At 36.0% G+C, this 23,324-nt stretch overlaps 1 protein-coding gene across 1 annotated transcript; it reads right to left on the reverse strand.

The window, feature by feature from the left end:
- Nucleotides 1-1,154: 1,154 nt before the first annotated feature.
- Nucleotides 1,155-22,693, reverse strand: CHORDC1 (cysteine and histidine rich domain containing 1). Its single transcript, XM_040489602.1, has 11 exons — nucleotides 22,510-22,693; nucleotides 18,893-18,942; nucleotides 15,794-15,850; nucleotides 13,993-14,150; nucleotides 11,816-11,919; nucleotides 11,102-11,160; nucleotides 7,061-7,131; nucleotides 6,003-6,108; nucleotides 3,967-4,086; nucleotides 3,235-3,297; nucleotides 1,155-2,552 (listed from the first exon to the last, which is right to left on the reverse strand). The coding sequence occupies exons 1-11, from the start codon at nucleotides 22,571-22,573 to the stop codon at nucleotides 2,406-2,408; spliced, it is 999 nt and encodes a 332-aa protein (XP_040345536.1). The 5' UTR covers nucleotides 22,574-22,693; the 3' UTR covers nucleotides 1,155-2,405.
- Nucleotides 22,694-23,324: the final 631 nt, after the last annotated feature.

The raw sequence follows: 23,324 nt of genomic DNA on the forward strand, positions 1-23,324 counted from the left end.
AATCAATGTTCTACTTTAAGTAATAGCATTGTACCAAGACTAATTCTTAGTTTTGTACAAGTTCTATGGTCACGTAAGATTTTAATATAAGGGGAAGCTTAATACAGGGTATAAAGACTTATATAAATACTTTTTTTGCAATTCTTCTATAAATCTAAAATTATTTTCAAGAAGTTAAAAAAAATAAAAGCTCAACTCTTAGTAACTTACTATCTCTATACTAGCAAATGTGCTAAGTAAGAAAAATAGTACTATCCCCCATGTTGAGTTTAACTGTTAGTTACCAAGTGCATAATAAAGTTAGTTTTGACTGCTTTGCTACAGTAATTTTTTGAATGCTGAGAAAGATAAAGTATATTTCCAGAGAAACAAATAAACTCAATAAAATTTTTTGATAGATAAAGTAAAACATATTCTACTTAATTGTAACTGTGTCCCTTTATGTATGAGTCTAAGATAAAAATATCATTTAGATTTTTATTTGGGTAACAAATCAGATGTTCATACGAATAAGAAAGGAAATAGAATGGTCACTAATGTAACCAGACTATATAAGCTACCTCTCTCTCTCTCACACACGTGCACACACACACACACACACACACACACACACACACACAGTGTCAGTACTCTGTAACTAACTCTTGGGTGACTAATCCACTTGCTTTGAATAATAGCTCAATTGCATGTAACATATTAAGATATCGTTTAGGGGAAAATAGCCTCAAGAAGAAAACATTAACAAAGGTATATTAATCATTATCTCAAGTCAAATCAAGTATCAACCTTTCCCTTTAATAAATAAGATTTCATGTCTTCAAATAAACCCAAGTTCCTAAATTATGAAAGATAATTTAAAAAAATTTAAATACAACCCCAAGTTGTATATGCTCTATTTTTGTCCCAACTGTACTGCCAAAAATTTCTGGCCATGGTATTTCATTAATACCATGTGTCATGAAAGCCTGGTTGCCAGATTTTTCGTCTTTATTTGTAACAGTGCTAAATCATTCAGTAATTACATAACCACCTTCAGTAGTTATTTGCTAAGGGTAGTGGAGTAAGATATCCTAACCCTCTATTAACCTATACTTCAAAAACAGTACTTTTGTAAATTTTTCTTTGTAAGAACAAAAGAAAAACACTCAAGGGGATTGGGAAATAATCATTTTAATCTACATAAGCATAATTCACACCCAAAATGCTTAAACTGTGCCAAAGTTCTGGCCTTCATAACATTTCTTAATTTTAGTTTTCTTGGTGAACTCTGCACTGCCTCAAAAAGTAAATTATCCTTTAATGGGTTCAATTGGCATAAACAATCTAAGTCTGTGATACCTGTATCTAATGAAGTATAATATATAATCAACATCGTATCACCTAGAATTGTCAAGCTGTTTATGAAAGCCTAAAAAAACTCCAAAAGAATTAAGCTACTTTAGTTAACATGTAATAGGTATTTCTCATAAAGCAAAGCTTAAATATTTAGTTTTTTGATACTCTAATGTATTTCCATAAGCCTTTAAGTCTACAGTTTTATAGATACAGTTTTCCATCAGAGGTGGAAAATTATAGATATATTTCTCTTTACATGTAACTAATTAAAGATTTTAAGAGGGTGTAGGCTACAAATCAAGTACAATTTAGTCATAACACCATACAAAGACCTTATAAAAAAATCAGAAAAGAGATGGTTAACATTATTGCTTGGTCTTAACAGCAAATTTTAACCAAATTGATACCTCTCTACTCTTATTTATAATGTTTCTGATACATTTATATCATAGCGCTTGGCAAGTAATAAAGGTACTGATATGATGTTTTAATTAGTTGCAAACAAATTCCAATTTGTTAATCAATGTATATATGTCCTCTTTAACTAGTAAAACTACACTACCTCAGAATTAATCCTTCTAAAGCAAGTAACCTTCCCGAGAAGGCAATGCAGAGCTTCATGTCTTCCTTAAAGATTTTCAAGTATTATAGGAACACAAACTCATGGAAAAAACTAATTAAAAATCGGATATTCCATCTTGGCTTTACTAATTATGGGATAATAGGAACAGATGTGAACCAAACAAATGTTCCTTTACACTTGTCTGCTAAACATAATATCATACCAAGAAATACTGAAACTGCTGTTTTCTAGCTTTTCAAGTACAGGACACAACTACAGTTCTATCAAGTGAGGAGAAACGAATAATCAACCTTAGGTAACTCAAAAAGATGGGAGGCACAAAATGATAACCTGACTTTGGCTTGTAAGAACCTACCGTTGACCCTGAAATGCCAGACTCAACAACAATGACGACAACGACAGCAACAACAAAGATTACAGCAGCAAGCCAACATTTTACCACATACTAAGAATTCTGAAATAGGCAATCATTTTTTCCCCCGTCAACTCATTCTGTGGAATCTTCTTTTTGTTCTTCCTGCTTTTTGGTTGCAGGCAGTTCAAGGCTTGCCCACTGCATAGGCTCAGCTTTTCTCATGGTGATCTCAATCTTTGTTGCAGTCATAGTTACATAACTTCGTGTTACATCGATCACCTGCGACAGAGCAGAGACAGCTATGGTAAGCCTGGATGTTTTGTTTTGGTTTTTTTAAATTTTTTTTTTTTAATTTACATCCAAGTTAGTTAGCATATAGTGCAACAATGATTTCAGGAGTAGATTCCTTAGTGCCCCTTACCCATTTAGCCCATCCTCCCCTCCCCCGCAACCCCTCCAGTAACTGTTTGTTCTCCCGTATTTAAGACTCTCATGTTTTGTCCCCTTCCTTGCTTTTATATTATTTTTGCTTCCCTTCCCTTATGTTCATCTGTTTTGTATCTTAAAGTCCTCATGTGAGTGAAGTCATATGATGTTTGTCTTTCTCTAATTTTGCTTAGCATAATACCTTTTAGTTCCATACACGTAGCTGCAAATGGCAAGATTTCATTCCTTTTGATTGCCCAGTAATACTCCATTGTATATATATGTATATATACCATATCTTTACCGGATGTGTTCTTTTTAAGTCTTAGAGGAAAGCAGTGGTCCTGTCTATGTTAACAATCAAAACTCCAAGCTTCTAAGGGCATTTATATACTTAGATTTAAACTTTTTAGTAAGAATGAATGGTAAGTTATACACCTACTTTACACCAACGATTTCCAAAGTACTGCCTTTTTACTGCACCAATGGGTATTTTAAAATATTAAAAAAAAAATCTGGATTCATTAATACTTACGCCCCATAATTTCACATTTTGATGAAATTCTTTCTCTCCTTCAAATACAATATGCACATTTAACTGAAAAATAATAAAGTTAAATAACTGATCAAATCCAAGTTGAAGGAATAGGATTTAAAGCAATGATTATAAAAGTAACATACTGATATAAATCACTTAAAAAAATTTTTTTTAATGTTTATTTATTATTGAAGATAGAGACAGAGCATGAACATGGAAGGGGCAGAGAGAGGGGGGAGACACAGAATCTGAAGCAGGCTCCAGGGTCTGAGCTGTTAGCATGGAGCCTGACATGGGGATCAAACTCACAAACTGCAAGATCATGACCTGAGCCGAAGTCGGATGCTTAACCGACTGAGCCACCCAGGTGCCCCTTGATATAAATCAGTTAAGGTATTTAAGAAACTGCCAATATTGTTATTTTGTTCTTTAATTTGAGGAAACCATTCACAGAAAAGAAAAATTAACTTAAAGTTTCATATTAAAAACTAGGTACTATATTATTTGATAAATCTTGAAGTACTACAGTACTTTCAGAATGTTTCAGAACTAATTACGCAGAAATTTTCATTTAAAATAGTTTCTGACAGTAATTTCAAACTATTTCTTCAAATGGAAAAGATTTAAAAAGTTTTAAAATCAACAATATATATAATGGATTTGATAATACATGAAAATAAAGAGTAATATATGAGACAATTTTTACTCAAAATTACTTCGTATACTTACCAATGTACTATTTGCTACTACTTGGCTAAGTTCTGGGAGTGAATTTTTAGCATATACTGAAATGGTGACTTCACCTCCAGTCTGATGCCAGTCATGTCTACATGGAACGACTTTTTTCCCCTGTAATATTAGAAAAACCTTATGAATTTATTATGTGCCATATGACCTCTAAAAATGAGTAATCTGACCAAACAACTGAGAAAAAATAACTATGTGCAACTGAGCCCTTAGTGTTTTTAAGGGCAAGCAACTTCTAAAGTTCTCACCCAAAAGCTTAAACAATAAAATCTATCACAATACAAAGAATCTTTATAGTTTTACGGCTGGAGAACATGCTTATTCTTCCCTTTTTTTTTTTTCTTTTGGAACCATAGCATTAACATACGTTGAAAAAGACAACTTAAGAATTCCTACTAAACTTTATCCAAGTTTAACATTTCTGAAATCCACTAAGCAGTCATAAAAACGTTCTCCAAAGACTAAAATAAACCATTTGCTTAATGAAATAATCCAGACATCTTAACCTCATGCATAAAAGCCTTCCATTTATTTTCTATAAATTGGAATCTGACTACAAATTGAAATTTCCAATTTCTACAAGTGGAACTAACTGACTACTTACAACTATCTGCTACTTGTTTCAAATAATTATTTTCCTCCCATAATAACATGCAGAAAAAAGTGGGGATTTGTGAAAGTAATGTTTTGGTTATTATTATGGAAGTAACTATTACCTACCAGTAGAACACTGTGCTTTATCAATGACTATTTTAAAAAGAGGCAAATTGTAATTTGTTTTATAAATGAGAGCAGCATAGCCACATAATGCAGGAAACCGTGAGACACTACTGTTGAAAAAGTAGTATTTACGTTTGGTACAATTATGCTAACTGAATTTAAAGTACTTACAGCACTTACATTTTGTGCCCTAAGCTACAGCTTATAGCAACTTAATACTTGATAACTGTGTGCATGAAAAAATAACAAAAACATTATTTTATCAAGGGTTATATTATGAAAACTTCTACGTATAACAGAAAACATTCTATGTTTTCAAGCTAAAACTTTTAAAATTTAGGTCCTTGGGGAAAGTACAGAGAGACTTTACTTAAGTCTTTCTGCTAATAAAATATCCCTGGAAAGTTTTGTGGCAGACGAATCATTATAACCTGAAGGATATATTTACACTTCCAAAGCATATGTTATTAAAAATCAGAAACTACAAAAAAAAAAAAAAATCAGAAACTACAGAATATTCAAATGGAGAATGAATAAATCCCTAAAACATTCTGAAAATTTACAATTTTTTTGTAAGTTAAAGGACACATATAATGAAAAGGCTGATTGTGTTAGTGGGGTTGTTAGTGCCAATACAACATATAAAACTAATTTAATACATTATAAAATACATTACAGCAGCCAACACATACTTACTGAGCAATAAATTGTTTGCTTGCTTATAATTTAATGGGATTTAGACACTTAATTTGCACAACCTAAATCTTTTAATAAAGCTATCTAGGGAAGTAGGAACTAATGCTTTTTTTGTTGTTGTGATAAATTACCTTGTGGCAAGCAGAGGCATTCAAGACAATTCCAACAAGTTTGCCATCCTCCTCTTTGGCCACTAGATGGAGTGTTTTTGCATTGTAAATAGCTGAATGAAGTTTAAAGTGGCCAAAAGGGAATCAGAAGTCTAAGTGATCAGTAACTCAAATGAACTCAAAAGTGATTTTTGAAAAGCAAAAAGTGGGAGAAGGCTATGGAATTACAGAAACACATTCTTCAATTTTGGCAGGCTTTAAAATTTCACAAAAACTGGCACGCTTATGTCATTGTACATAATGGCTACTTTGATCAAAGGGCGGTGCTCTGGGCGCTTGACTCAGATTAACTTTAATTTTCAGGAATATGAAATCTTTACTGTATGAGACAGAAAAACTTTCTTTTACATCTGAAGACAGAATAATTTTTAACCTTTTTAAAATGACTCAGATGAATGCACCCCAATGTGTTATTTTGAAAAGGCTACTTACAGCATCCTTCTTAGTCCACACGTGTTTCCCTGTTGTACAGCCCTCCTGGGCTAAGAATGTATTGAAATCTGAAGTTTTTCTTCTACAACAGCTCCAGTATTTCATCCTTTAAATTACCATAGAAAAACTTCAGAAATAAAATCTTACAGCTACTTAAATCTAGAAGTAGTACAGTGACTGTGTGAATTTAAAAGATAAGTAAATGTGCAAGTTTAGTATTCTAACAAAGTGTTTAAGGTACTAAACAGTTAAAACTATCAGGAGACTAATCATTTTAAAACCAGAATGCCATTTATTGTAGCAATTTTGGAGCTCCTGACTAAAGATGCTTAAAACCACCAGAAAATTCCAAACCTGCTTTTCACTAAATGTTCACATTCCAGTTTCCTCATGGAGCTACCAAAAAGTGGTATAACCAAAGATTTTAAATCCCATTTTAATAAACCAGGAAAGTGAAAATATGCAAACAAACTAAAAACTAACATTTACACAACCTGTGATGGTCAGTCCTAAAGTAGGTTATACCCACTATTATTTACTTGAGACTAGAAAGATAAAAATTACAGTAAAGCTTTGGGTTTGAGTCTTGCAGAATATGGAAAAAGAGTGGAAGACTTTAACACAGTACTGCATGTCTATAAACTTCAGCATAATACAGAAGGGGAGCTAGATCTCAATTGAGGGCTATGGAAAGTGTGAGGTTTCTTGGATGCCACAATGCCGGTGTCTTTGTGGCACAGAGCCAAAATTCTCAGAGTCCTGTAGTGCACAGAACAGTTCTTCAAACTAAACACTATTCAGCCCAAATAGAGTATCCCACTGAAAAGTAAGGAAATAAGGAATAACATGATGTTTGGATCACAATGGCCACTTACTGTAATATTGTTTCAGTTTTCTTATGTGTAAAAAGACAAAATCCACATTCTAGGTGACTCTAAAGATGTTGACAATGTAAATAAAAAACCTGATAATGCTGCACGGCAAATAATGCTTACAGGCATATTAACTTTTCTAACCTCTACCATAAAGTTTTAATTAGTCATGTATTATTAAGTTACCCTTCATGAAAAATAGGTACTCCAGAATGATATACACAGACTTCATCTAGACTCTGCAGACCTTGATATGTCTAAAAGAGAAAAAAGAAGAAGAAATTAGCTTCGTATCTCAACGTTATGTTTCATCAACATTTGTAGTACTGGTGACCTCTAAGAACTATGAAAATGCTCAAGAAATAACAATTACCTAGAACATTCATAAATTCACCCCAGGCCATTCCAATAAGGAATGGAAAATAATTCCTTTTTGGCTATAGTTAAGTTTTAGTTCCCTGTGAAAAAGGCAAATAAAAAGTAGGCAATGGGATACATTAAGATGCTCTCAGACTTTCAGGTATGAGGTCACATTCAAGCATATTCAGGTATTTAAGTTTATAGAACAATACTGAAACCAAGGAATTAGTATTCCCAACAGAAATATAGTTAAGGCATGATTTAGGTGTATAGGAAACTCTGTGTGGACATTACAACTTAATAAGCAATTCTGGAAGGTCTAGGAGTTTTGCTGATTTCTTATCCCTAGGAAGGGTAAAATGAGCTGCAGACCTATAAATATATCCAGGGTTTGTCTGGAAGATCCGGGCCCCACTGCTGCTGTAGGTGAAGGCCCTACAGATGAATTCACAAAAAGTTATGTTAATAAAACACAGATGCAGCCAGTAGTATATTTTCTACGTTGGTATTTATAGCAACTACCTACAAGTACAGAAAATAAAATTCTGTATATTTACTTTTTGTAAATCCAAAGTACTGGGTTGACAAAATGCACATCTCCTAAAGATATTCCATAAGCACATAAAACAGTATGTTAGATTCTGAACTTAACCACTATTGCCCCCTTCATTTCCTCCCCGCTACTCCCAACTCCTACTCTTCTCCCCACCTTATTTCATGGCACCATATCGATTCAGTCTCCCAACGCAGCAAAAAAAAAAAAAAAAAAAAAAAAAAAAAACCCTCTCCTTCCATCCATGTTTTCTATCACAAAATCCTATCAATTTAGCTTGAAAATACCTATCAGTTTAATTTGCTAACCTTCCTCATGATCACTACCAGATCTTAGACAATGAGACTACACTAACAGGTTGTAATTCATTTACTATCTAATTAAAACATGAATCACTCTCTTATCTGCAGTCATCTACCTCATACCTTGCACAGTTATCAGTTCCAGGTGGTTTGTACATTTAAATGCGCCTCTACATATGAGGAAATATTCATGGCTTTAAAGTAAGTAGATTTCTTAAAAACAACGCAAAAAGTGCTAGTCAAAAATAATGGACAAATTGCATTTCATTAAAATTAAAAAGGGGCGCCTGGGTGGCGCAGTCGGTTAAGTGTCCGACTTCAGCCAGGTCACGATCTCGCGGTCCGTGAGTTCGAGCCCCGCGTCAGGCTCTGAGCTGATGGCCCAGAGCCTGGAGCCTGTTTCCGATTCTGTGTCTCCCTCTCTCTCTGCCCCTCCCCCGTTCATGCTCTGTCTCTCTCTGTCCCAAAAATAAATAAACGTTGAAAAAAAAAATTAAAAAAAAAAAATTAAAAAGATTTTTTATCAAAAGCCATTATTAAGATCATGATAATGTATAGTGTCCCTCTCCAACAAAGTACTTCTGAATGAAAAATAAAAAAGAATTCCTAACATCAGTAAGACGAAGGCCAACTAACAGAAAGAAAAATAGGTATAAGATTTCAGACATTTCACAAAACAGGATATCCAAGTGACCAATTAACAAACAAAAAGGAACTCAACGTCATTATCGGGAAAGTGCAAATTAAAATCACAATGGGAACACTACACACTAACCAGAATGGCTAAAATACAAGACTGATATTACAAAGCGTTCCTAAGATGTAGAACAAATGCGATCAGCTTCATATACTGCGGCAGGTGTGGAAATACAACTATCCTGGAAAACTATGAGGAATATCTGTCAAAACTGAACATATACGTACCCTATGATCAGGGAATTCCTTTTCTAGTCATATACCTAATAGAAATATACACACGTGTTCCAAAGTCAGGCACAAAAATGTTCATAGTAGCATTAGTCAAAAAATGTAAAGGACAAAAGAAAGGGTAAGCTGAATGGCACATTCACACGACAGCGGATTTTAAAACAATGAAAATGAACATACATTTCATGAAGCAAAGGAAGACAGGCACAAGAGCACCTCGTCTGTAATTCTATTCACATTAGGCTCAAAAATAGGCAAAACTATACTGATAGAAAAATGTGGTTACTTTTGGGAGAAAATAATAGCTGGGAAAAGATATACTAAGGGGCTCGGTTTGTGAAAATCCCTCAAGCTATGAACTTACTTTTTAATGTTATTTTTTCAGTGAAAAAGATCGAAAGTTTCTTTAATGGCCTCTGTAACCTACAGTAAGATCTCACTTGTGGGCATGGTAAAACTGTAAATGCCCTTAAAGTTCTGGCCTCTCTGTCTCTCTTTTAACCTCAACACACCAACAAATTTTGTACCATGATTATTAACTGTTTATTGTTTCCTGAAACTGCTATCACCTCTGCTTGAGACACACTTTCCCTTTTGTCCATTTACAGGACTGGCACTCATTCTTCAAAATTCAACTGAGATGTTTTCTCTCTCATCTTACTGCAGTTATCCTACCACTTCCACTGTCTCTCCCCCACCCCAGTACTCACTCTTTTTTATCTACTACTTCTACCCTACATGTATGTCAATACATTTCCATTTCTATCCCTAAATAAGCAAGGTGATCTCCAACTTAACATGAGGGAAAATTACAAACCTGCTCCCCTAATCATGTTTTCTCCTTCTTGGTTAATGGTGTCACCAGTCACCTAGCTGCTGGAGCTCGGGGTCCCCCTCACTTAAAGTTCATTAGCAATTCCTGCTAATACTTTGAAATAGTATTCATTCTGCGTGATTTGTCATGAGCCAGGCAGGCACTGTTCTAAGCATTCAAGATACAGCAAAGAACAACAACAAAATTCTTTTCTCATAAACCTTACATGAGAGGAGAAGGGAAGGGAAAGTCAGCTGGGATAGATCAGAAGTAAAATACATATGCAAAAAAAAGTAGCATGTTATAAGGTCATTAATGCCCTGGAGACAAAAGGGCAGTGAGAGTGGAGATGCTGGAGGGCACATAATTTTACATAGAGGGGTGGGGAAAATTCTCACTGGGATGTTTGAGTACATCCCACATTTAACTACTTCTAAAAAATACTCTCCACTCCCACTGCCTGGTCTTCGATAAATGCATCCTGGCTGGTTTTCCTTCTGCCAATTCCCCTATTACGCCAATATATTTGCCACGTATCAGCCAAAGAGATCTTTTTAAAATTCCTCCTTAAAATAGACAATGGCTTCCCAGTATGCTTAAAAAGAAAAGAAGAAGAAAAAAGCCCAAACCCATCATTATGCCCTAAAAAAACTGCCATAATCTTGCCTACCTCGCTTACTCCTACCTTTCACACCACTGACCAAGTCCCACTGACCTTTCTCATAATTCCTTGAATAGCCAAGCTTTAAAAGCTCTACATATACTGCTCCCATATCAATTTCAAGGTTTATATAACTCACCTGCTACATTATTTAGATTTCTGACTTAGTGTCACTTCCAAAAGGATTTTCCTAATAGCCTTATTTAATACCTTTACTTGCCTTGTCCACTGTATTTTCTTCATGTCTATCTAAATTCGTATTTAATTACCTACATGTTACCTTTCTCCCTAAATTACAGTATAACCTCCACAACAGGAGAAATTTTTGCTTCACTTAATACTGTATTTCTAGCCCCTAAAACAATGTCTGGCACACATTTACTGTGCTCAGTAAATGCTGACTGCATCAGAATGACTTATTCCCATGAGTCTATCAGATATGGTGTTTGTCAGAGACAGAGTCTCTTATCCATGTTCACAGCCCTAGCCCAAGCACACTGACCAACACATAACAGGCACCCAAAAGTTTGTTCCATCAGTAAACTGCACTCTCTTCTTTGAAAATTAAAATTTTTCTTTCATGACCCAACACAAATTTTACAATATATACCTTTGAACACCCTCCATTTTTACATGAGGTCCCAATCTTAATTTCATCACTGTCCTCTTCTAAAACAAAGAAAAGAAAATCAAATTAGAAACATTAAGATAGATACTTTGGCGATATTCTTAAGTAACCTCTTTCATAAAATAAGTATTTGAAAAAATAATCTAAATTTAAAAAACACTTATTTTAAGACAATTTTGAGTTATTTTCTAGGTGACCTTTCAGGTAATTATATTTAAAAAACTAAGAAGAAATCAACTATTGTGATTACGTTTTCCCTATGTCCCCAAATAATACAGGACACGCTTCTATCCTATACCGCAATACAACATCCAACATCTTGACCTTGTGAAAGGGAAATCATGAAAAAGGTACTACTTTCCCCCATGGTATGGAGTGTAGGTCAGAAAAAATTGAATATATTTTATATAATGCCCAATGAAACATGTACAATTATAAAATAAATTTAACTGTTAAAAAAGTGATGAATCATGGAAGAAACAAATTTTTAATTAAATTTTTCATTTTAATACAGACATTATGGAATAAACCAATTCATTCTGATGTATTACTGGTATTTAAAAAGCAAAATAAATTCTTTACTACAATATGTTACCTTTTCTTTCATATTTATATTCAGTGAACTACACTGTCTCTTTTATCTTCTAGATAACTGGTTAATTGTACAGAAAAAAAAATTATAAAATAAAATCTTACCTTTTTTATTTTCTTCATTCCCTGATGACAGTTTAAGTTTATCAAGTGCTTGTTTTAGGGAGGCAGATATTTTTAATTCCAAGTTTGTCATTGGTTCATCTGGGCTGGAGAATTTTTAAACTTTATTACCATTAGTGATGTACCAAAACATTATTTTTTGTTTTGTTTTTTTTTTTACTAAAACATTATTTTTTGTTTTGTTTTTTTTTTACTAAAAATAAATACACTAAGAGCCTATTTATAAAAAGAAGCCAAATGCCTCATGAATCAGGGTTTTCACATTAAATACTATGTTACAAATAACTGCCATAGTGTACCTACACTTCTAAATTTTAAAAGGAAAGTTGATATTAAAATATCAAGTCTCAAATAATCATGCTATTGCCAACACAGTAAATTATTAATCAGTATCCATAATGGAAAGGAAATAAAGACTAGGATTCCAAGTTTGCCAAGATGGGATCATGAAGTACTTTTACATTCCACACCTAAGCAAAATGTTGGACATAAGCCTAACAGGCAATAAATATGTATTAAGTGAATCCATATTCCTACCAGTGGAGATAATTCACTTAGTGTGGACACTGGTATATACATCTATATGTTCATATACAATTCTATCACAAGACAATTCTAGTAGGATTAAAAATCAATACAGTGCCCCTTCATAACGATTAAGTGTTGTATGTACAATTTAAGGCCATTCAATAAGTATTAAGAATATTTACAAAAACAACAAAAATAGAAATGCTAGGTTATGCATCCCACATCCTTATTGAAAACAACTATTATAAGTAAGATGTAGAAGTATTACCAAAGTATGTAAAATCCTGTATTCTCATAATTTCTACAATATCACCAAATGAATTTAGGACAAAATACTTAATTTCTCTTAAGTAAATTAGTAGTCCATTATTTAAAGAAAATATTAACTCATACTGTCAATTACAGCAGACACTACTGTGATACTTAAGAATGAGTCATGCCAAAATTGTCTTTTTCTCATAATTTTTTTAACTGGCAAATCAGTCAGCCAGGCATTTGATAAACTCTCTCATGATTATGAATAAGGTGAAGATGGAATAATAATAATTCTAAGTAGTTTGGTTAAATGAATAATTGTCACAAAGTCTCTCAGTCTTCTTATCTTGGTCCAGTATTATTCAATGCTATAAATTTCTAAATAAATTTACCTAAATTAAATGTAAGATCAGGAAAAAAAAATTATGAAAAACATTAAATCCATGGTGTGAATAAAATATCAACTGGAGCCATATTTGAAGCCACAGGATCATCTGTTTTTTGAGTCTCATATTTTGGTTCTAAAACAACACTCAAGTGCAACATTAAGAAGGCCTGCTGTAACAGCGTTAGCCAACACACGTGTATGAGCATGTACAACAGAGTTTAGCTGATGAGGTGACTACGAAGGACTTGTGTAATCTACTGCAAAATGAGCAAGAGGTATTTTAAAAGTAGTTTAACAGATCTGCATCTAAATCAAATAAAAAGTTTGTAAGTAATAACATTATCAGTTTTCAGGCATCTGAAAATAGGAGTGACTAGGCTTGCTCTAAGCGACAAAGCATGGACAAATTAAAGAGACGGGATTTGGCTCAATATTAAGAAAGAATACACACTTAGTAACAAAATGGAATGCTTTACAATAATAAAAGTAAATTCCTCTTCACTAGAATTATTTGAAAGGAAGCTAAATATCCTTCTGTGAAGAATGTCCTAGATGCTCTTCAAGAAAACAGCACAAGAATGGATAGGAAGGCCTCTAGGTTCTTTTTCAACCCAAACCGATTCCCAGACAACAATTTCTTTATACTACAATTTGTTCTTTATACTTTTATGTATCTTTTATACTACAAATTGTTCTTTATACAACAATTTCTCCATACTACAGTGAAAAAGCCATGTTAAGTCACAAGAAAGATGTGTGGCTCTTCTGCTCTGGACAAAATTATGACGACACAGTGAACACATATGCGATGGAAATTTACTGTGTACATGTCCTCAAGGTAAAGGGGAAAAAAAATGAAAAGTATACTTAAGGGAACATCAAAGTGATCTACACAAGAGCTATAAATGATATTATATAAAATCATAAAATACCAGGATCAAATGCTATTATTTAATTGTGACAAAAATTACAACTGTATAAAGTTTACCTTGGCCTTTTTATTGCTTCTACTGGTTTAGGGGCTTGAATGATGTGCTCCTGAAACTTAGGCTTCAATTCAGAAAGTTCTTTCTTCTCAGTAGTCTTGACTTCAGGTTTGACTGGCTCAGGTGGTTTCTCACTATTATGCCTACCTTTTGTACAGCCCTGTTAGTGACAGATGAGAGTTAGCTTATCATGGGTTTCAGATGCCCTGACAAATTAGTTTTCAATTCTTTATTAATAAAATCTCTTGTATGCTTTCTCCACTTTCATTACACAGACTTATTTTAAGAAACTAAAACTAGAACTCCAAATTTGCAATTATTACATCTGAATGCATTTTTTATTAACTTGTTTTATTTATTTTATTTTTTAATTGTTTTATTTTTTATTATTTTTTTTAATTTACATCCAAGTAAGTTAGCATAAAGTGCAACAATGATTTCAGGAGTAGATTCCTTAGTGCCCCTTATCCATTTAGCCCATCCCCCCTCTCACTACCCCTCCCGTAACCCTCAGTTTGTTCTCCATATTTAGGATTCTCTTCTCTTTTGTTCCCCTCCCTGTTTTTATATTATTTTTGTTTCCCTTCCCATATGTTCATCTGTTTCATCTCTTAAAGTCCTCATATGAGTGAAGTCATATGATTTTTGTCTTTCTCTAATTTCACTTAGCATAATACCCTCCAGTTCCATCCATGTAGTTGCAAATGGCAAGATTTCATTCTCTTTGACTGCTGAGTAATACTCCATTGTATGTATATACCACATCATCTTTATCCATTCATCTGTCAATGGACATGTGGGCTCTTTCCATACTTTGGCCATTGATGATAGTGCTGCTATAAACATGGGGGTGCATACGTCCCTTTGAAACAGCACACCTGTATCCCTTGGATAAATGCCTCCTAGTAGTGCAATTGCTGGGTCGTAGGGTAGTTCTATTTTTAATTTTTTGAGGAACCTCCATACTGTTTTCCAGAGTGGCTGCACCAGCTTGCATTCCCACCAACAATGCGAAAGCAATCCTCTTTCTCCACATCCTCACCAACATCTATTGTTACCTGAGTTATTAATGTACATCTGAATGCATTTTAAAAGAAGCCTTTGAATTATACTTCATGATTATCTATTTATAGTATATCCATAGCATAAACTTGTTTTTCTACTTACTACCCATGCGACCTTGAGCAAGTTAATCTTTTTAAACCTCAGTTTCCTCACTAGTAAAATGGAGATCATGGCACTTAAGATATTTTTTGAGAGGATTAAGTAAAACAATTGAGTATTTGTCAAATCTGGCATGTGGTAAATTGTCAACAAATGCTAGTGACCTTTTTCACATTCCATGGAGTCATACATGCATTGTAACATCCTTAAAAATCATACAGAACTTCAATGGCATGTCATTTCATTAACAGCTTTTGTTTTCTTTCTTAAGGGCATACAAAATAAATGGCACATCTTGGTGCATGTTAGATTTGATAATAATATATTGTTCCTCACTAAAAATGCCTTAAATTGTTACCTACCACTTCTTTATTAACGTACTTTAAAGACCACTAACACCAAGGACAAACCTAAATTGACATGTGGGTAATTAGTATCTTGAAACTTTTATTTCTGAAACAGACGAATTCCTTATTTTAAAGGCTATCAAGGGAGGTGAGTTCCACTTTAAAAGAAAGATTCTATCTGCAAGTTAACAGACTACTTAATAGGTGTCCAAAAATCAGACTCCTCAAATGTGGAGCTTCACATTGTATGTACGTTCTCAGGAGATAATCTAGGAAAAAAGTGAATACTTACTGCAATGCTTAAAAAATCAGAAAAATCAGTTGTTCTTCTCTTACAGCAAGACCAACCCTATGAAACATGAGAAAAAAACTTAAAATTGAATTTGCACAGAACCACAACCCACTAAAAGGGTCTACTTGCACTTATCTCCTTGAATCTCACAGTGACTGGCACATAGATAGATTTCACAGTTATAAAGTGTTATAAATGATTTATCTAATCAAGTGAAATGATTTTTAGTCTTTGATTTAAAAAAAAAACCCTAATTAACCAATGTTAGAGGTGATTTGTGTTTTGAATGATCACAAAAGGAAGCACCTTAAAATAGGGAAACAAAAACTGCTTCTGGTTTCAAGACTAGTAACTGAATTTTAGAACAGAAACACTTTATAATTTCTAAAAACATCATATATTTTAAAGGATCTGGAGAGTAAGTGAGGTGCTTTACTTAAAAAATCTGGTAAGTTAGATAGAGATGATTATCACAATTCAGCTTCTAAAGAACTCACTAGCTGTTTCCCAACAATAATCAGTCTATTTTCAGAACACCATAGATTGATTAGCATAGCAGCCTAAGAATTGTTAGGTCTTTGAAGGTTAAATGATCTTTTCAGTGACAAGCATAAATACACAGAAATTCTAATGCCGTGTGCGATTTCTAAACAAAATACTAAGTGGCTTACCAAAAAATGGCTTTAAGCTGTCATCCGTAATTCCAAAGTAGTACAGAGAATAAGAAAATAAAAATGCAGCAGTTTCAAAACGTGGGATGTTTCAAATTATACTAAGGGGTAGGATTTGCACATACCCATTTGGGCCTCACTGCTTTTCTCAAGATAATGTATGAAGAATTTGGTAGTGATTTTTTCCACACTATGCACTTACAAGATTTTTTTTTTTTTAAGTTTATTTATTTGAGAGAAAGAGAGTGAGCACACATGTGCGAGCAGAGGAGGGGCAGAGGAGGAGACAGACAGACACAGAATATCCCAAGTAGCTTCTGTGCTGCAGGCTCTGAACGCATGGGCCTCGATCCCACAAACAGATCTTGACCAGAGCCAAAATCAAGGGATGGATGCTTAACTGACTGAGCCACCCAGGCACCCCCAAAATTATTTTAAAGAAAATGTTAAATATGCTATAATTCAAATTTTCCTTTATTTTGAAATTATCTTTTACTCTGAATTGAAATATAGATGAAAACCTACTATAATGCTGAAATATAGAATTTAATTACTATTGATAATACAGTCTTCAGAAAAGTCATTCTACACGAGAAAAAGCTTTATTGTCTTGCACAAACACTTACAGCAGATATTCTGGGGAGACCAGGATACATACATGAAATAGACAAGCTGTTCCCAAATATCAATCTTGGATCTATCACAGTCCCCAGTAAAAAAAAAAATGAAGGATAAATTTAAGTATGTAAGTATAAGGTTGTTTCTTAAGAGAAATTGTCTCTTTTCTTTGTCTATGCCACTTCTAATTTGAATATTAAAATGTTCTTTCTAACTTCTTATTTGCCAATAAACCGGCAACAGTAGACATTATACTGGTTTATGTATTTGTGCTGTGAAATCCAATAGTCTTTGGATTTCAGGTCTTCAAGAAATGTTTATAGAGCTCTTATGAACAGTAGGATTGAGGAGGAGAGAAACAAAATTACTTCAAAGTGAGATCATTAAGATTAATTCAACAGGGAGATTAACAGCTGGGTAGTAAAAAAAAAAAAAAAAGAACAGCAAAGTTGAGAGGCTATTTCTGGAGTTAAGAGTTCACTTTAAAAACTGGTTTGCAGGAGCAAATGACACACATAAATGGAAATATTTTGTAGAAGCCATTGGCACAAAGATGACATTTAAGGACACAAACGAATGAACTAAATGAGAGAAAATAGGAAGCCCAAAACAGAAGTGAAGTAGGTCTATGGTTAGGAGATAGAAAATATAGCAGAAGAAAGAGAAAAACATACACTAAGTAACACAGAATAAACGGCAGTCCAGTAAACATAAAATACCCCCACTCCTCTGCAAAAGTATTTCCACAGAAGCACAGTTTCCATCCCCAAAGAGTTTTCAAAGAGGCCAAAAAGACGTAAGAAGGAAGACTCAGGTCTCAAGTTGCCCTATTCTGTTTTCCTCTCTTAGAACTAACCAGAGTGACATAAACTTGCTACATGTTTATTTACACTCGGCTATCTAACAGTTAAATACCAAAAGTGTAGACCTACTCCCTGGAAGGTATAATTAGAAATTCAGGCGCGTGGGTGGCTCAGTCAGTCAAGCGTGGGAGTCTTGACTTAGGCTCAGGTCATGATCTCACGGTTCCTGGGCTGGAGCCACGTCCGGCTCTGCACTGGGAGTGCGGAGCCTGCTTGGGATGCTCTGCCTGCCCCTCCCCCACTTGTGTTCTCACTCTGCTCGCTCTCTCTACCCTCAAAATAAATAAGCTTCAAAAAATTCAAAAGGCATCAACAGTATTTAAACACGTAAGACTGTTTATGTTCCTAAAAACAAAAGTACACCAACACCTAAAACCACAGCAGCCACACTGCAACATTTTCTTTTGAGATACACGTTATCTATGGAGATAAATGTACCACGTTAACATAAATTTTAAAAAATCAATAAACCCACCAAGAAAAACCTGATCAAACAACATTCTATTATCTAATTCTCCAGAACATCAAGAAAGTACAGGTGGAAAACAGTTGGTATCTGTCTGTCCTGCAACTGGCACCCTTTACTGCTAAGAATCTTCCCTCAAATTCAGAGCTGCTCTTTATTAGACAGCAGCTGCCCAACAGACTGAGAAACTAAGATTCAGTACAACTGCTTTCACTTCCCCTCAAAATTGAAAAGTGAAGAAATGAAGGGTATAGAAAATGAGAGCTGGGATGAAAAGAACCTAATTTTATACTTGGGAAAGACTTTAAGACCACCACCTACTGTCTCTGCCTTTAGACTTGCTTAAAGCACCCCAAAATGGTCATTAAGAAAGCAAAAAGTCACAAGCTGAGCTGAGGAAAAAAGATGAGAAAATAGTTAGTATTACACCTCTAAATTTAATATACAAATATGAAGACACTGAAATATACCAAGTTCTTACCTTTAAGGCATCATGGAAGACTGGAACACCTGGGTGGTATGTGCAAGCATCTGGTCAAAAACAAAGAAAGAAAGGAAAAAAAAATAACTTTATAATGAAGAAAAATCATTATTTTCTTCAGGTGTTAACATTTTAATCATTTTTCCAAATGCAGGTAATACTTTGCTTTTCCTTAAAAATTCACAAAATGCTCAAGTTAGATGCATGACACACAGTGCTTACTATAATACTGTATTAAAACAGTAACAGTTCAGGGCGCCTGGGTGGCTCAGTCGGTTAAGCATCAAACTTCAGCTCAGGTCACACACACAGTTCCCGGGTTTGAGATCCACCAGGCTCTGTGCTGACAGGCGGGAGCCCGGAGCCTGCTTCAGATTCTGTGTGTGTGTGTCTCTCTTTCTGTCCCTCTCTGGCTCATGCTCTGTCTCCCTCAGTTTCTCAAAAATAAATAAACGTTAAAAAAATTTTTTTAAACAGTAATAGTTAAAATTCTAATTCAAGAGTATGATAGTTACAGATAAATATACAGACTAGTGCAACTATAACAAACTGTATTCTATTCCTTTAATCTTTGTAGTTAAATTTGTTTAATACCAAAACTTCAAGCTCCAAGATTTTGACGGTCCTCTTCCAATTCTATTTACAAAAACGCTATCAAACTTAAGTGTGCTTATGTGCACTGATCCATAAAGACTGCTGAAGAGATTCTCTAAAAAGATATTTTGGAAGGACAAGTTCAAAATTTTAAAAACTGAAGCAATATCTGATTGCTAATTTAACTTTCCTAGACAGGTGTCAATATCTAGATACAAACTTCATTTAAAAAAGTTTTAAGTTCTACAGTCTATTTTCAGGGTTGTCACCGATTGTTATTCTGTATTTCCCTCCCCTCCCCATTACACCATCAATTTCTACTAACTCTTTCATGAAAATGGGCTTACTATAGATGGCAATATACTGTATTACATTAAAAGGTCAGATGATAATAATAATAAACAATTATTTCCTGACTAGACACAACCATGAGCTTAGGAAAAAACAGGTCAGCTCCACACCTGTGCAATTTTCTTATAAGGCTACTTTGCCCCACCTTTCCTTGTCTGCTTAGCTTTCAATTGCCCACAGCCTCTGATTCCCGGTGTTGCCTTAAAGTGATTAATTCCTGGTACTTACAGAAATCCTCCTACCCTTACAGTAATAGCCAATATAGTTTATTAATTAAGGGTAGTAGTGGAATTAAGGGCTGAAAAAGGAGATTCAAAGTAGAAATGAATAAGCAGAGGGATATGAAGTTAAGAACAGAAGCAAAGAGAGAACAGAGTATTTTCAAATACCAAACATATAGCTGGAGGCATAAAATGCATACCGTATAACACATTAAGAGGCATTAATCACAATAATGGTCAGTTTGGGCAGAATGGTAGCAGGTGTGAGTCAGGTCTTAACCATACACCTACTAGGAACACAATTTGAAAATCACTGCTTTCAAATGTAAACAACAAGCAGATGGTCATTGGCCTCTCTAGCCTTTACCAGGTTTACCAGTTTTGCTCAAAGTTAAATTTCATGGGTAAAAAGCAACATAGTAGCAGTTCAGAGTTAAGGAAATGAAAGTATTGAGTCTTGGGTCTGACCTATGCTCAAATTTTGGTTCTGCCCTTTAGCAGCCAGTTCAGTTTACATACATGGCTTAAGTAAAAAACTGTGAAGTGGTGCTTTGTACAGAATAAGTGTTTAATATGTGAAAGACACTGTGTCTCCTTTAAACATTAAGTTAGCTTGTGTTTCAAACTAAAGCCTTGTACCAGCTTAGGCGGCTTTTTATTTTTGTCAATACAAAGGTCAAACCTCTCCCATTCTATAAAACTTTCTCCTAATCAACTCCACAGTTTGCTATTAGCTCTTATCTTCTACTTCCTATCTCCATTTTCTTAACTTTCCACTTAAATCAAGCAACTTACTTGGTCTCTAAGCCCCATTTTGCTAAAGCAGCTAAATTTTCAGCCCTTATTGGCGCTCCCTGATGAATTTAGTACTGGTGACCACACAATGCTTGAGTGTCTACTCTGATTTTCCCACTCCCCTCCACTCCATCTCCTTTTTAGGCATTATACCATTACACACACACACACACTGCTGACTTCCAAAAAATGGCTTTATCTCCCCCTTAATTTCAGGCTCGTATATAACATTCCGTAAATATATTTACTTATTTGGAAACATTATAGTCGCACTCAACAAAGTATCAGTCTTTCCTCTTCATTTATTAAAGGAGAATATGTGTAGATACTAAGATAATTTACTTTTTATGCATGCTGCCAACAGCAACTGATTTTAAAACCTCTTTTTCCTCGATTTTGTCATCCACTGAAATCTCACAATTTTCTCTTTGAGTAACGTATTAATATCATAAAAACGCTGGGGCTCCTGGGTGGCTCAGTCGGTTGAGCATCCAACTTAGGTTCAAGTCATGATCGTTCATTTGTGGCTTCGAGCCCCGCACAGAGCTCTATGCTGACAGCTCAGAGCCTGGAGCCTGCTTTGGATTCTTGTTTGAGTATCTGTCTGCCCCTTGTCCGCTCAAACGTTACACATTAAAAAAAAAAAAAAAAATCATGAAATTGTCATGACAGTAACATGAGTATTACACCAAGACTGAAAGACTAGATTCTACTTTATCCATAGAATCCTGCCAAGAGTCTTATTTTAAAGTATGTCACCAATTCACGTGTGCACCAAGTAAGTGTTCCAGACATCTCAGAGGTGGAAAAGAGTGTCAAAGGCCTCGATTTTAATTCCCTTCAAAATGCAGGAACCATGCTGCTACCATGTTGAACCCGGCTTCTCTATTAAATAGGTCTAATAATACATACTTCACAGGGGTGTCCTGAGGATTAAATGAGATGATGATATAAATGACAGACCAACATCTGGGGTATAGAAAACATGCAATTACCGCTAGTTCAATTTGACAAAGTGGTGTCACTTCCCACGATAGTCAAGAAACCAACTCACTTTATCCCAATCGCCACTCAAAATTCAAATTCATGGGCTGTTCACCTAGTCCAGCCACTAACTTTCACTTTACATCCTTAACTGTACACCTAGGAACAATCACTTTATGCCAACACTTGGCATAAATAAACTCCGGAAAAATAGACTAATACGGCGAGCTGAACTAAATAAAATAACTCGCCCACAACCCAACCCTCCCACCCATCTCTGGCACGCACACACACACACCAACCGCTAAGCGAGCTCTGTAGCACCGGGTTAACTTTGGCTTCCCCAAAGACACGGGTGGGGGCGGGGGGATAAAGATGTTCTAAATTGCACGCGAATCCGCGAGCGAGCGGACCACCGGGAGACACGTGGGGGCCGGGAACGTGGGTCCGTGGGTCCGCGTGGCTGCAGGGAGAGGGTCGGATGCCGTTGCCGAGCGGCCCCGCGCACCGGCAGTAGGGCTAAGAGGGCGGCCCGAGGGGACCCGGACGGGACCCGGACGGGGGCAATGCGGCAACGGCTCGCGGGCGGACCCCGGGGTCGCCCTTGGGCCAAGGGCGTCCCCCCGGGTGAGGTGGACCCGGGAGGGAAGGCCGGCGGCGCGTTCCTCTTACCGTCGGAGTTGGTCTCGGGGTCGAAGCGCTGACCGCAGCCCCGGTTGTAGCACAGCAGGGCCATTTTCTTTCCCCACCGTTAAGGGTCGGATTCAAACACAGGGACGAGCAAGAGGATGCGCTTACAACCCCACTGGCGCAACGACCGGTCTGACGGCTGGGGCGGCTACCGGCTTCCGGAAACGGCCGGTTCCGCTTCAGGAACCTTCGCGAATTTTCCGGTCGCGCAGGCGCGCAGAGAAGATGGAGGCGGAGGGAGCGGCGGGAGGCCGGGCAACAGGCCGGACGCCGTGGGTCAGACTCCGCAGGGTGGCGGCGGGGCGGGGAGCTGGCGTCCAGATATTTGAGGAGGAGAGACCCTAAAGGCAGAAAGCGATGCCATCCGAGGGGCTGACGTGCTCGCTCCAGATTTCGTCTCTGGCTGCGGCTCCGTCGTGCAGCCAAGCGGCCACCCAGCGGGTTTGCCCCAGCACCGCAGGCCTCTTGCTTTTGGGATTAGTACAATCACGGCATTGTTACGTTCGCCCCCTAGCTGCTGCAGAGTAGGGGCAGAACCCTGCAGTATTTCCGAGTCCTCTGCCTAGAACGTGGAAGCTTGGCAAACGACGAGAGGACTGGTGGACCATTCTCCCTGGGTGATTGTGTGTCCGTTGTCCCGGTCTCTGGAGCACTGGAGAAGCGCAGGCATCGGGAGCAATTGTGGTAACTGAGGTCAAATCGCTTGGAAAATACAAAGCGTCTAAAATCAGAATACCGAAAGTACTGATCCGATACAGTGCTAGAAGTGGTCACTATTGCTCTAAGACCCAGGGGAT

Source organism: Herpailurus yagouaroundi, unplaced genomic scaffold (genome assembly GCF_014898765.1).
Source record: "Herpailurus yagouaroundi ecotype Mexico unplaced genomic scaffold, PumYag 180, whole genome shotgun sequence".
Taxonomy (NCBI): domain Eukaryota; kingdom Metazoa; phylum Chordata; class Mammalia; order Carnivora; family Felidae; genus Herpailurus; species Herpailurus yagouaroundi.